General features: G+C 41.6%; 1 protein-coding gene across 1 annotated transcript in view; it reads left to right on the top strand.

Annotated features, from left to right (window-relative positions):
- Positions 1–3,468: 3,468 nt before the first annotated feature.
- The window catches only part of LOC132872992 (cortexin-3), a 29,364-nt gene continuing 18,358 nt past the window's right edge, over positions 3,469–14,474 (top strand). Inside the window, exon 1 of the mRNA XM_060908150.1 lies at positions 3,469–3,647. Within this exon, the coding sequence (XP_060764133.1) occupies positions 3,617–3,647 (31 nt within the window). The 5' untranslated portion in view covers positions 3,469–3,616. The remainder of the gene's footprint in view (positions 3,648–14,474) is intronic.

Below are 14,474 nucleotides of genomic sequence, written 5' to 3'. Positions count from 1 at the left end.
CAAACCAGTTAACAGGGTCAATATCACACACACCGATCAGCCATAAAATTAAAAACACTGACGGGTGAAGTGAACAGCACTGATTATCTTGTTACACTGGCACCTTGTCAAGAGGGGTGGGATATATTAGGCAGCAAGAGAACAGTCAGTTCTTGAAGTTGATGTGTTGGAAACAGGAAAAATGGGCAAGCGTAAGGATCTGAGTGACTTGGACAAGGGCCAAATTGTGATGGCTAGATGACTGGGTCTGAGCATCTTTAAAATGGCACATCTTGTGGGGTGTTCCTGGTATGCAGTGGTTAGTACCTACCAAAAGTGGTCCAAGGAACAACAACCGGTGAACCAGCAACAGGGTTTTGGGTGTTGAAGGCTCACTGATTCGTATAGGGCACGAAGGCAAGCCCATATGGTCCAATCCCACAGAAGAGCTACTGTAACACAAACTGCTGAAAAAGTTAATGCTGACACTTTCCTGTTTTAGTCAGCCTTAACTTTTTCAGCAGTTTATGTTTATTTCTAAATTTAAATGAAAAAAGAAAGAAGTAACTGCTTCAACCTGGTCAGGGTCATGGTGGATCCGGGAGCTTATCTCAGGAACACTGAGTATGAGGTGGAAATACACTCTGGAGATACCAGTCATGCACATGCACGCGCGCGCACACACACACACCTAGTGAAAATTTACCACATCCAAGCCACTAAGTGCATGTTTTCTGGAGATGGGCAGAAACCAGAGAACCAGGATGAAACCCATATGAACAAGAGGAGAACATCCATCCATCCATCATCTACACTGCTTATTCATTGCAGGTCACAGGTGAACTTCTTGCAAGAGGCAGGGTACACCCTGGCAGTTCACAGGTCTAACACAGAGACGAACAAACATTCACAATCACATTCACACCTATGGCCAATTTAAAGGAGCCAGCTGACATAATCCTCTGGACTGTGGGAGGAAACCAGAGCACCCGGAGGAAACCCACACAGGCATGAAGAGAAGAGAAGAGAAGAGAAGAGAAGAGAAGAGAAGAGAAGAGAAAACTCCAGTCAGCTCTAACCCGGAACCTTCTTGCTATGAGGTGACAGGTGACAGTGCTAACCTCTGCACCACCATGCCTCCTAAGGAGAATATGCACGTCTAAAAATCGATGTGAAATTCATGTAATCTGTACTGGCTGTATAGGTGTATGAATGATTCCCAAGACCCAAAGAGACTTCTTCTTTAGTGTTCTTTATTTTGACAGCTTCAGCCATCAAAGTTATCTTGGGAAGAATTACAGTAGTGGGTTCCTGTTGCTTTCTACTGGATTATTATAGAGGTTTTCTCCTCTCAACCATTCACACCTATAGACAATTTAGAGTAGCCAGTTAGCCTAACCTGCATGTCTTTGGACTGTGGGGGAAACCAGAGCATCTGGAAGAAACCCATACAGACATGGAGAGAACATGCAAACTCCACACAGAAAGGCCCTCGTCGGCTGTAAACCCAGAACCTTCTTGCTGTGAGGCAACAGTGCTAACCTCTGCACCACCATGCTACCAAGGGAGAACATGCACATCTAAAAATTCACATGTGAAATTCATGTAATCTCTATTGGCTGTAGGGCAGCACAGTGGTGTAGTGGTTAGCACTGTCACCTCACAGTCCTGGGTTTGAGCCCAGTGGCCGATGGGGGCCTTTCTGTGTGGAGTTTGCATGTTCTCCCCATGTCTCCATGGGTTTCCCCCATAGCCCAAAGGTTAGGCTATTTGGTGGCTCTAAATTGACTATATGAGTGAATGTGAGTGTGAATGGTTGTTTGTCTATGTATCAGTCCTGTGATGATTTGGCAACTTGTCCATGGTCAACTAGGGATAGGCTCCAGCTTGCCCACGATCCTGCACAGGATAAGTGGTTATGGATAATGGATGGCTGTATAGGTGTTTGAATGATTCCCAAGGCCCAACCTGATGTCCAGTATATAGGTTTAGTATCAGGGGGATCCATCCATTATCTGTAGCCACTTATCCTGTTCTACAGGGTCGCAGGCAAGCTGGAGCCTATCCCAGCTGACTATAAGCGAGAGGTGGGGTACACCCTGGGCTGATAGAGACAAACAACCATTCACAGTCACATTCACACCTACAGTCAATTTCGAGCCACCAATTAGCCTAACCTGCATGTCTTTGGACTGTAGGGGAAACCAGAGTACCTGGAGGAAACCCACGCAGACACAGGGAGAACATGCAAACTCTACACAGAAAAGCCCTCACCGGCTGCTGGGCTCGAACCCAGGACCTTCTTGCTTTGAGGCAACAGTGCTAACCACTACACCACTGTGCCGCCCCTATCAAAGGGATAATTCTGGCAAAAAAAAAGCCATTTATTATCCATTATCTGTAGTCGCTTATCCTGTCCTACAGGGTCGCAGGCAAGCTGGAGCCTATCCCAGCTGACTATAAGCGAGAGGTGGGGTACACCCTGGGCTGATAGAGACAAACAACCATTCACAGTCACATTCACACCTACAGTCAATTTCGAGCCACCAATTAGCCTAACCTGCATGTCTTTGGACTGTAGGGGAAACCAGAGTACCCGGAGGAAACCCAGGCGGACACAGGGAGAACATGCAAACTCTACACAGAAAAGCCCTCACCGGCTGCTGGGCTCGAACCCAGGACCTTCTTGCTGTGAGGCAACAGTGCTAACCACTACACCACTGTGCCGCCCCATCAAGGGGATAATTCTGGCAAAAAAAAAGCCATTTATTATCCATCTATCCATTATCTGTAGCCACTTATCCTGTCCTACAGGGTCGCAGGCAAACTGGAGCCTATCCCCGCTGACTATGGGTGAGAGGCAGGGTACACCGTGGACAAGTCGCCAGGTCATCACAGGGCTGACACATAGACACTCACATTCACACCTACGGTCAATTTCGAGCCACCAATTAGTCTAACCTGCATGTCTTTGGACTGTAGGGGAAACCAGAGCACCCGGAGGAAACCCAGGCGGACATGGGGAGAACATGCAAACTCTACACAGAAAGGCCCTCGCCGGCCACGGGGCTCGAACCCAGGACCTGCTTGCTGTGAGGCAACAGTGCTAACCACTACACCATCATGCCACCCCCATTATTATTATTATTATTATTATTATTATTATTATTAACCACAGGGACTCCCTTCTCTGAGGTGGTGATATCCTGACTGTTCAGCTCACAGGGGAATAATCGGTTATCATATTTCAACAAGTAGGAGGCTATATAAGGTGACATTTACGAAATAGCTTGCTGAAGTCCTGGCTAAATCGGCTCTCTAACCTCGGTCGGTGCAGGTAGAATGATAATGACGCGGAAGCGGGGACACCCTTTTTTGCAGTTCCAGAAAATCCCGCGCTGTCATTCGGTAGCTCGCGCGCTCACGGCTTAGGCGCGTCTGGGCGCGCGCACACACACACACACGCACGAGTTCATGCGCACACAGGAAACCGGGAAGCTTTGTGCGTGTTTGTGTTTCTTTTTTTACGCCAAAGATTTATCTCCTGAAGCAGTCTGCGTCTCCGTGCGGCGGAGCTGAAGGCGCGAGCTGACGGTAGAATGGGCGAATCCCTCCGGTTTCCACTGTAACTCTGGAAATGGAGCCCACATTCCCGCGGGGAGACAAAGGTACGAACCCCAGATGCTTCCTCTCGCACCGTGTGTAGTGTCAATACTTCGTGCATGAATATTACTGAGCGCGCGCGCGCGACACCTCCGTGTCCACCCACGGAGTCTCAGCTGCTATTTGCACTTGTTGAGTGAACACGAGCGTGAAAACGCAAGGTGACTGCAGTGGGTGCACTGAAGGGGAACCCATGCTGTATTTGGGTGCTCCTATTAATCGTTCCTTCGATAAAGATAACCGGTTCCTGCTGCAGGTTTGATTACGTGCTAGGATGTTGCCATGGCGACGGGAGGGGGAAAAAAAAAAAAAGTATTAGCACCAGGGCATGCACTCAATCCTACGAGCTGGATTAGAAGAAACGCACTTTCACTAGTGCACTAATGCAGCAACCTGCTCAGGTTATCTGACGATTAATCGACTGCATTACATCACGATGCATCCTGGCATCTGTGATGGACCAGTCTGACTCTTTTTTCCTGCAGTGAAGCTTTGCCTTCTTGTTCAGTCTGAAGGCGTGAACCTGCAGTTCAGTTCATGCATACTTTATTATTATTACATTACTATTTTTCCCAAACCCAGTGTGAAACTAACCCACAACTTATCCTCCAGAACCAGGTAGACCACATTTCACAACTTTGGATGAATTATTAGTACTCAAAGGATTATTTTCATTCATGCATATTGCTTGTGTCACAATGAAGCAAATCATGTTTCCAGCCATTGCAGGTGATGCTATTTGTTGCATATTCAAGGGTGCGCATACATTCAGCATCCAAATCTTTTATTATAGAAAGAAGAAGTGGTGTATCTTATATTGCAATGACTTTTACTCTTAGAAACACTATTTTGGAACTGTACCGAGTGAATATTTTGTGAGTATGGGCATTAGTGTTAGAAACAATCCTACAAATTGCACAGAAGTACATCTGGCTGCATCGTATGCATATCGTGCACCGCTGTATGTCTTTATTTAACACAGTGATTCTGTTGAACATATGACCTGATCTTGCTTGGGGGGGGGGGGGGGGGGGGGGGGGGGGGGGTGGGGGGGGGGGGGGGGGGGGGGGGTGTCTTGCAGGAAAAGGATTATATCATGTAATTCATATAGCACTGCAACAGCACTTTATTGTATGCAGTAGTACAGACAACACCCTTAATGTGCATCATCTTCACTAAAATCCACTTGGATTTGCAGATCATCTCCAAGAATTTTTGATTGATAGCATGGACTATACTTGATAACATAATGATTATGGAACAATTTTATATTCTGTTATCTGTGATATGTGCGTGGAAAATATCAGCCTTTGCAGCGCCTTGAAACAAGTCATGTAATGTAGCAAGCAGTGTAAGTGTTAACTGAGCCATCACTATTTATGATTTCTCTGATTTTGACCTTGACATTCTGCTTTCAAAGTATGATCTTTTTTTTTTTTTTTCTTGGAGCCCCTGTCCATACAGTGATGTGACATTTTGAAATGTGGCAAATACCAGATTCGTCTTTAGCATTGAGTTTTAAAGGGTTTAAAACTTGTGTTCATTTTCAGTTCAGAAAAGATTATTAGGTATTTCTTGTTAGATCATCAGCAAGTAATAACTTTAATTGCAGCTCACTGTTTGATCATTATTAATGGTTTGGTCATTTCAGTATCAAGGCCGATACTGAGATGAGGATGCTTTCTGGAATCATGTCATTCACTTGCTCAGATTTTTCAGTCTAATATGATATGGAGTGGTCCAATTTCAAAAACAAGACATCAGCAGAAAAGTAAGTCGCTGTTATTTGTCATGGCGTGCTGTCAGTTGTAATTAAAACATGTTCTGAGATCGTGTGGGCATGGCAGCTCCATTGTCGAGGTTTTTTAGGTAAACTGAAGCCAGCATAATTATACCCTCTGCCAATTTCTGACACGTCCAAGCTCACGCTAATTTGCATAACATTGGCAGTCGGAGCTACATGGAATGAGCTCCTCTTCTGCCTTTCCATACAATAATGAAGCATGAGAATTAAGCATGTCCCTCGCTCATTGCCCCGAATGCACTGAACTGCTGGACAACTCATTTGTCTCCCTCTTTCTTTCATATTATGTGTGAGCACCCACGCAATGCAGCAAGTTCTGCACTCGCTTACCAGTCCCGTGGAGGAAATTTAAATCCACTAAATATTGCTGTCGTCTTGTTGGTTTTTGATACACATTTATTTATTTATTTATTTATTACCAAATTGCATTAGCTCAATGGATTTTTCTTTCTCTTATCATTTTGGCCTTTACTAACAACACTTTTTTTTTTGTTACAAGGGTCACAGTATACAGTAATTTGATGTACTTTGAATATTTGGAATACACACAGACATACACAAAATATATTATATTATATTATATTATATTATATTATATTATATTATATTATATTATATTATATTATATTATGGGCGGCACGGTGGTGTAGTGGTTAGCGCTGTCGCCTCACAGCAAGAAGGTCCTGGGTTCGAGCCCCGGGGCCGGCGAGGGCCTTTCTGTGTGGAGTTTGCATGTTCTCCCCGTGTCCGCGTGGGTTTCCTCCGGGTGCTCCGGTTTCCCCCACAGTCCAAAGACATGCAGGTTAGGTTAACTGGTGACTCTAAATTGACCGTAGGTGTGAATGTGAGTGTGAATGGTTGTCTGTGTCTATGTGTCAGCCCTGTGATGACCTGGCGACTTGTCCAGGGTGTACCCCGCCTTTCGCCCGTAGTCAGCTGGGATAGGCTCCAGCTTGCCTGCGACCCTGTAGAAGGATAAAGTGGCTAGAGATGATGAGATGAGATATATTATATTATATTATATTATATTATATTATATTATATTATACACTTCCACCTATTCTGAACTGCAGCCATGCCTACATTTCTTTTTTTTTTTTTTTTTTTCTCAAACAAGATTTGTTTGAGTCCTGGCAATTCATCATCTTTTACACACCGGGTACACTAATATGATTTTGCTCTCATGTAACATTATTAGTCAGCGATTTTGACAAAATGTCTCAAACCTATAGACATGTTGAGCTGCGGTATACAGATAGATCGACGTTATTTCTGCTGTTGTCTGTTTGAGAACACTGCGACATCCTAATAAACACGAAATCTCAAAACCAAGAATAGAACAGACCAGAATCACACACACTCAGTACTTTATTTGCCTCTGATGTGGATTATGCTTATCTTATTAAATTGCCAGCTGTCCTACATGTTGCCGAGCACACTGTCATATCATAAGACTCCCAGCTGTCTTTATATTCATTAAAGCCTAAAATCCATGCCATACACATACTGTAAATAGCCTCTGTTCCATGTTATATGCGAGCGTGTGCACTTTTTGTAGCGAATGCTTACTTTCAACTGCTCGCTCCCACCTCGGGTGGCCCGTTCTTCAAGGGGGGTATTCACATGGACCCGGGTATCTGTGATGCAGCTCAGTGTGCATGCTATGCAGTTTTGCACTAACTAGACCAGATAGAGGTGACAAACGAAAGGCATGCTGAGAAACTGCTTCCAGATGACGGCTCTCAGGTTTTAACAATAATGTATTTGATTATGCGATATCAGTCATGGATATACTTTAAGAGTAAAAATATTGACATTGATAAAGAGAGAGTGTTTTCTGTCCTCATCTCATCTCATTATCTCTAGCCCGCTTTATCCTGTCCTACAGGGTCGCAGGCAAGCTGGAGCCTATCCCAGCTGACTACGGGTGAAAGGCGGGGTACACCCTGGACAAGTCGCCAGGTCATCACAGGGCTGACACATACACACAGACAACCATTCACACTCACATTCACACCTACGGTCAATTTAGAGTCACCAGTTAACCTAACCTGCATGTCTTTGGACTGTGGGGGAAACCGGAGCACCCGGAGGAAACCCACGCGGACACGGGGAGAACGTGCAAACTCCACACAGAAAGGCCCTCGCCGGCCACGGGGCTCGAACCCGGACCTTCTTGCCGTGAGGCGACAGCGCTAACCACTACACCACCGTGTCGCCCTTGTTTTCTGTCCTTTTTTAAAAATAGTAGTCAGATAGCCCCTGTGATAAACTGGTGACTTGTCCAGGGTGTGCCCCGCCTCTCGCTCGTAGTCAGCTGGGATAGGCTCCAGCTTGCCTGCGACCCTGTAGGACAGGATAAGCGGCTACTGATAATGGATGGGTGTATAGTCAGATAGCCACAATATCTTTGCCTTCTGATTGTTAAGAAGAAATAACGGATGGTTTTGTCAAGAGATGTGGTCTCATATACAACTTTGCACCTAGTTTCAGTCCTGAGTGTGTAGAAGGTGGTCATTTATCATCACCCTTGCCCATACCTGGGGTTAACAACTGCACTGCAACACCAAAGATTCACGTATGCCGCTGAAATAATCAGCAGACATACACACAGTTATAGGTCAATTAGTGATCATTAAAGCACGATTTATCATTTTACTTGTAGTGGCACAAAGAATAATAGTTAATATTAAAGTCTCAGTCATTAATACTTCTGCAATGACAAAATAAAGACAGTGTCCAACACTGATACATGTAAATCACACAGCGGTTCAAAATTGGATAACAACTCCTTAGGGGTTTTTTTTCAGCATAGTAATGTAATATTTAACAGTTATTCCACGAAATCAAATCATATATGAGCTATAAACCGTGTACGATGAGATTGAGTGGAATAATTGTTTTATTCCATCCCCATTCACTGGATTTTAAGAAACAGAGCATTTTTATTTACATTTTTTTGCAAATTTGATAAATAAAAACTGTATACAAAACGTCCGACAAAATCATTTCTGCTTAGAATGTAAACAAACCGGCGAAATGACAGTAGCAATTTATGAAAAATGCGATAATAATAATTCTTGAAAAATAAAGATACGTTCTTACTATCAAATACTTTCATTCCATATTTTGTTGCTTTTTTTTGTATTTATTGGGGTTTATTCAAGTATTGTTTTTATTTCGTCCTTGGTTGGTTCAGCAACACGCGCCGCCATTTTGTTTTTCTCTACTCACGGTATATGAGCTGATATCCTAGTAGTAGAGTAGCCAATCAGAGCATGGGATTGCTTATATCCAGTGAATGTGGATAGAGTAACAGTCATTAATTACTTACTGTAGTCAACATAGTAGTTTATTATAGTGATCAATAATTAGTCAAGAACTACTCGTGTTGTAGTCAAGACCACCTCAACCGAGACTAAATCATGAGCAAAGTGTATCAAGACCAAGACTTTTTTTTTTTTTTGCATTATATTTTTTATTCAAGAAAGCTGAAGTGATATGCATTTAGTTACAATATCTTGAATTAGATTCGTTTTTTTTTTTTTTTTTCCCCAACAACCAAACCCCACTCACAACACTCGTATACTGCTGTGAAAGACAAAAAGAAACACATAAGTATAGAATGTCAAGTTAAATAGAATACACTGACTGTGCAAAAAGTTAAATAAATAACTTGAGAAAATAAATAGATAAATAAATAATAATAACAAAACAAACAAACAAGAAACATATAATTGTCAATAATAATAATACTAAAAACAAAATAATAATATAAATAAAAAATAAATTAGGATAATAATGACAGACAATTGGGTCATTACCTATTCATAAACATGTCATTAGTTAGGCCGGATCAATAGTATATCTCAGGGCTTCATAGGTTTATGGAAGGGTTTTAAGATTTTTAAAGTGCTCAATCAAAGGGTCCCATGTCTTGTGAAATTGTCTTGTTGAACCTCTAGTAAAGTATTTAATTTTCTCTAATTTCAAGAAAAACATTAATTCAGTGAGCCAGACAGACGCTTTAGGTGGTTCAGGGGTTTTCCAATGTAAAACTATATTCCTGCGGGCTATCAAAGATGCAAAAGCAAAAGCATTCATCTTGTCAATGGTTAGTGTGTGCTCGTCAACCAATACTCCAAAGATGGCCATATCTGCAGATGGTTTTACTTTAGTGTGAAATGCATCATTTAGTGTTTTACAGATAGATGACCAAAATTCAATTAACTTAGGGCAGGTCCAGAACATATGAGTCATATTTGCTGGCGCAGAATTGCAGCGCTCACACCTGTCATTAATATTGTCATAAATTTTTGAAAGTTTAGATTTAGTGTAGTAAATTCTATGAAAGACTTTGAATTGTATCAGGCTAAGCCGGGCACAGGACGATGTTCCATTAATTCTTTCCAGAGCACATTCCCAGAAATATCCAGGAATCTCAAAACCAAGTTCTTCAGTCCATGCAGTTCTTAGCCCATCTAATGATGTTTCCTGAAGAGAGGTTATTATATTGGAAATATTTGCAATATGGCTCCCCAAATGCGTAGGATGACGCAAAATTTTCTCAAGTCCTGAGTCTGCTGCAAGACCAAGACTTTGAGGGCTTGAGATCAAGTCAAGACCAAGACCAAAGCAGGGCGAGACCGAGTCAAGACCAGGACCGGACCAGTGTGTGTAAAGGGGGCGGGGAGGAGTGACAGCCATTAACAGGAACTAAAATTTCAAATTAGCAATGAGTCACGTTACTGGTCACATTTGAAGCAGGAAATTTTACATCCAATCACAGTAACAGTGTTGACAAATAAATCAGACAATGCAAAGGCAATTTCATGAAATCCCCACAGTTGTGGTATTGACTGGTCTTGAAATAAAATCCCGAGTCCTCTCTGTCTGAGCTTGAGACAAGGCCGAGTATAAATGCGGTCGATTCCGTGACAAGACTGAGACGTTCAAGAAGTGGCCTTGAGATTGGTCTCAAGTCCTACAACACTAAGAACTACTATGGTACCACTTGATTGCTTACTACGCAGTTAGTTAGTGCTTAAGCATTAATTAAATAAACTTATTGTAAAGTGTAAAGAATTTCCACAAAACTCACATCTAAGACAGTTGTTGAATTATGACAGTAAACATTTTAGAAATCTGACTACAACATGAATTCAAAGTTACAACAATTAGAGTGTAAGGTTATAAGAAAACAATAAAACTCTACATTTGTAACACATAACTGCATATTCTTCACTCAGAAGTAATAGTTTCATCTCTGAAAGGAAAAAGTATACTTTGATTTAGAAAATTATAGCCCTTTATTAGTTCATCCAGCCGACAGGTGATGAGTTTATGCCATCATGTGTTGTCTGTCATCCGTCGTCATCCACATTTCACAAAAATCACTTCTTCTCTCTCAATTCTTCACTGATTATTATTATTTTTGGTAGGAAGGTAGGTCTGCCTGGGGTGCATATAGCTTCTAGCCAAATTTGCATAATTGCAATTAATAATGAAGATATGGCGTAATTAAGTCCTAATGAGCAGTTCAAGAAAAATCGCTTCTTCTCCCTCAATTCTTCACCGATTTTGATTCTTTCTGGCATGAAGGTAGGGGTACCTAGGGTGCATATAACTTATACCCAGATTTGCTTAATTACAATTATTAATAAAGTTATGGACTAATTAAGCCTTAATGTGCGGTTCAACAAAAATCGCTTCTTCTTGGTCAATTCCTCGCCATTTTGGATTCTTTATGGCAAATAGGTCGGTATTCCTAGGGTGTATATAGCATTTATATGTAGCATGTATATAGTGTATATAGCTTGCAACATTTATTGCGCAAGGTGGCCCACTTTAGATCGTTCCGTCTGGACTAGACGGGGCCGGAGTGAACTATGCCATCATTAATGATCTCGTTTAGAATTTACTTAACAATTTTAAATACCTTTGACTGGATAATTCAGTAAAACAGTGTTCAAATATACATTTATTGATGCATTCCACAACTGCCCTTATAATTTTCATTGAAATCTCAGTTTAAATGGGTTTATATTCCTTTATTCATATAGGGAAAGATGGAAAAAAATTCTTGTATGTCTCATCAAACATATGCAGAAGAGGTCGTGTTGAACAATGTTGAAAAAGTCCTTTAAGCCATGTATAAAATAACTCAGACTCAAAAGGAAACTCATCCTTTTCTGGGTGGCACCAGATGGTGATATTATAAATCCCTACCCTTCTACAGCTCTCCACTAGGTTTGTTGTCCAGTGTGAGCACATTGTAAATGAATCCTGGAACGATCACAGGACAGGCTTTATGATTACAGCAGCAGTTCTTTGGTACACATCTAAGCAAGGATGCGACAATACTGGTTTGGGGATATGTAAGTGTTTTGCAGCACATCTTCAGAGCTCTGCGGATGCAGCTGTCACTGTTGATTGTTGCATGTCACAAAAGCCTTCCCTCGATGCTGTACCTTAATGTTCATTAACACACCACACGACAGTTTACAGGGTAACTGTTCTTGTTATTTGATTGCTAGTCGTTCATCGTGCTTCTCTGTATCTGTCCATCTGTCTGTCTTGATCCAGATCGAGGATCGGAGGTTGTAAAGTACATGCAGTAAATGCTGTATTATTTGTGCTTATCTAGGATTCATTGTTTGTACCTGCTGAAACAGTGAATATGAAATCCATGATAATACACCAGAACAGAGCCAGGCAAAGACCTGACCTGGAGAACACAAGATATAAGGACGAATGAATTCGGGCTACATAATGCAGTATACTTGTGCACAAGGGGCATTGAAACAGATGTGTGGAGGATCAGGAATAGTCCCAGTCCAGAGCCAGATGCAGTGTGGGCTGGATCAGTGACTGATATTGAGCCTTCTCGGGTGGAACCTCACCAATAATCTGACTCGCTCTTTCTCTGTTTCACTTCTTCTTAATAATCTGTATGTATGAGTGGTGGTTGATCCTCTAGTTTAGTGAAAGTATTCGTGGATATAATATTTACTGTATAAACTTCAAAATATATTCTATTCATTCATTCATTGTCTATACTGATTATCCATCGCAGGTTGCTGACATTGGGCAAGAGGCAGGGTACACCCTGGACAGGTTGCCAATCCATCACAGGGCCAACACAAAATATATTCTATATATAATAGAGGATATTATATGGTGGCGTAAAGATATGAAGTTTATTTTTTGAGTGGTGAATGGATATTTTTATGAAATATTTTTCAACACAAGAAGATAAACTTAATATCTTCACACCACTGTGTAATGTTCTATATATTATATGGACACATTCACAAAAAATATGCAAGTTAATCAAAAGAATTTTAATTTTGAACCAGTTCGCCATTTTGACAGCGTGTGTCACTTCAGTGGGAAAAGACTGGGAGTGATGTCATCGGATTGAAATTTTGGGAAATATTCTGTCCACATTCACAGGATATGAGCAATCACGCACTCTGATTGGCTACTCTACTACTAGGCTATCAGCTCATATACCGTGAGTAGAGAAAAACAAAATGGCGGAGCATGTTGCTGAACCAACCGAGGACGAAATAAAAAACTCTACTGGAAAACAAAACCCCAAAAAAGAAAAAAGGGCAACAAAATATGGAAAAAGTATTTGATGGTAAGAATGTTTTTTTTTTTTTTTTTTGGTTTTTTTTTCAAGAATTATTATTATAGCATTTTTCACAAATTGCTACTGTCATTTCACTGGTTTGATTACAGTCTTCATCTTTAAGCATTAAATTACACGTATGCAATTTGTCACGTGTCTGCTAAGCAGAAATGATTTTGCTGGACATTTTGTATAAAGTTTTTATTTATTGAATTTGCAAAAAATAAAAATGGTCTGTTTCTCAAAATCCAGTGAATGTGGATATAATAACAGTTAACTCAATCTCAGCATACATGGTTTATAGCCAATTCGGTGCTACGCGCCACATCGGCTATCAGCTCATGCAGGGGCGCAACTACCCACTTTTTGGGGTGTATGCAGCAACAATTTTGGCGCCGCCCCCCCCCACACACACATATATATCATCTCATTATCTGTAGCCACTTTATCCTGTTCTACAGGGTCGCAGGCAAGCTGGAGCCTATCCCAGCTGACTATGGGCGAAAGGCGGGGTACACCCTGGACAAGTCGCCAGGTCATCACAGGGCTGACACATAGACACAGACAACCATTCACACTCACATTCACACCTACGGTCAATTTAGAGTCACCAGTTAATCTAACCTGCATGTCTTTGGACTGTGGGGGAAACCGGAGCACCCGGAGGAAACCCACGCGGACACGGGGAGAACATGCAAACTCCGCACAGAAAGGCCCTCGCCGGCCACGGGGCTCGAACCCGGACCTTCTTGCTGTGAGGCGACAGCGCTAACCACAACACCACTGTGCCTATATATATGCACATTTTACAGTTCACTGAAGTTTATTTAAACATCTTACTATAACAACTGAGGTACTCATAGCACAAAACATTTACACAATGTCCAGAACACCAGTCAGGGTGTTAAAAGGAAAAAGTAAGAAAATGGAGTAAAACAAAAAGTAAGATATTTCATCTTTGACCCAAATGTAGTAGAGTTCAAGTACCAAAATGCAACTACTTCAGTAAAATACAAATACTTCAAAAAGGTAAGTTAGTACAGCAACTAATTTTACTTTGTACAAAACTAAACAGCAACTAATTATGCTTTGTACTAAAAGTATTTTGTTACTATCCAGTCCGTCACTGGCCAAAGGATAGGAAGGAACTAAATTGTAACATGCCGCGCCTTGGCACTCGCCCATTTGTCAAGTATAGAATCAAAGGAAATAGACCGCGCCAGATTATTTATTATGGAAATGAACTAATCTGACTTTCTGTTACACAAGCCAGAGTTAGCTAGCTATCCATGAATGGTGATTGCATAATCAGGTGCTTGTCCGACCGACATTAACGATTGTTGCATTCACGCAGACACCACATTTCAATCAGTTTGACAAACGGGTACTAAA

The sequence above is a fragment of the Neoarius graeffei genome, chromosome 25 (assembly GCF_027579695.1).
Source record: "Neoarius graeffei isolate fNeoGra1 chromosome 25, fNeoGra1.pri, whole genome shotgun sequence".
Lineage (NCBI taxonomy): Eukaryota > Metazoa > Chordata > Actinopteri > Siluriformes > Ariidae > Neoarius > Neoarius graeffei.
This window is presented reverse-complemented; position numbering and strand designations above follow the sequence as displayed.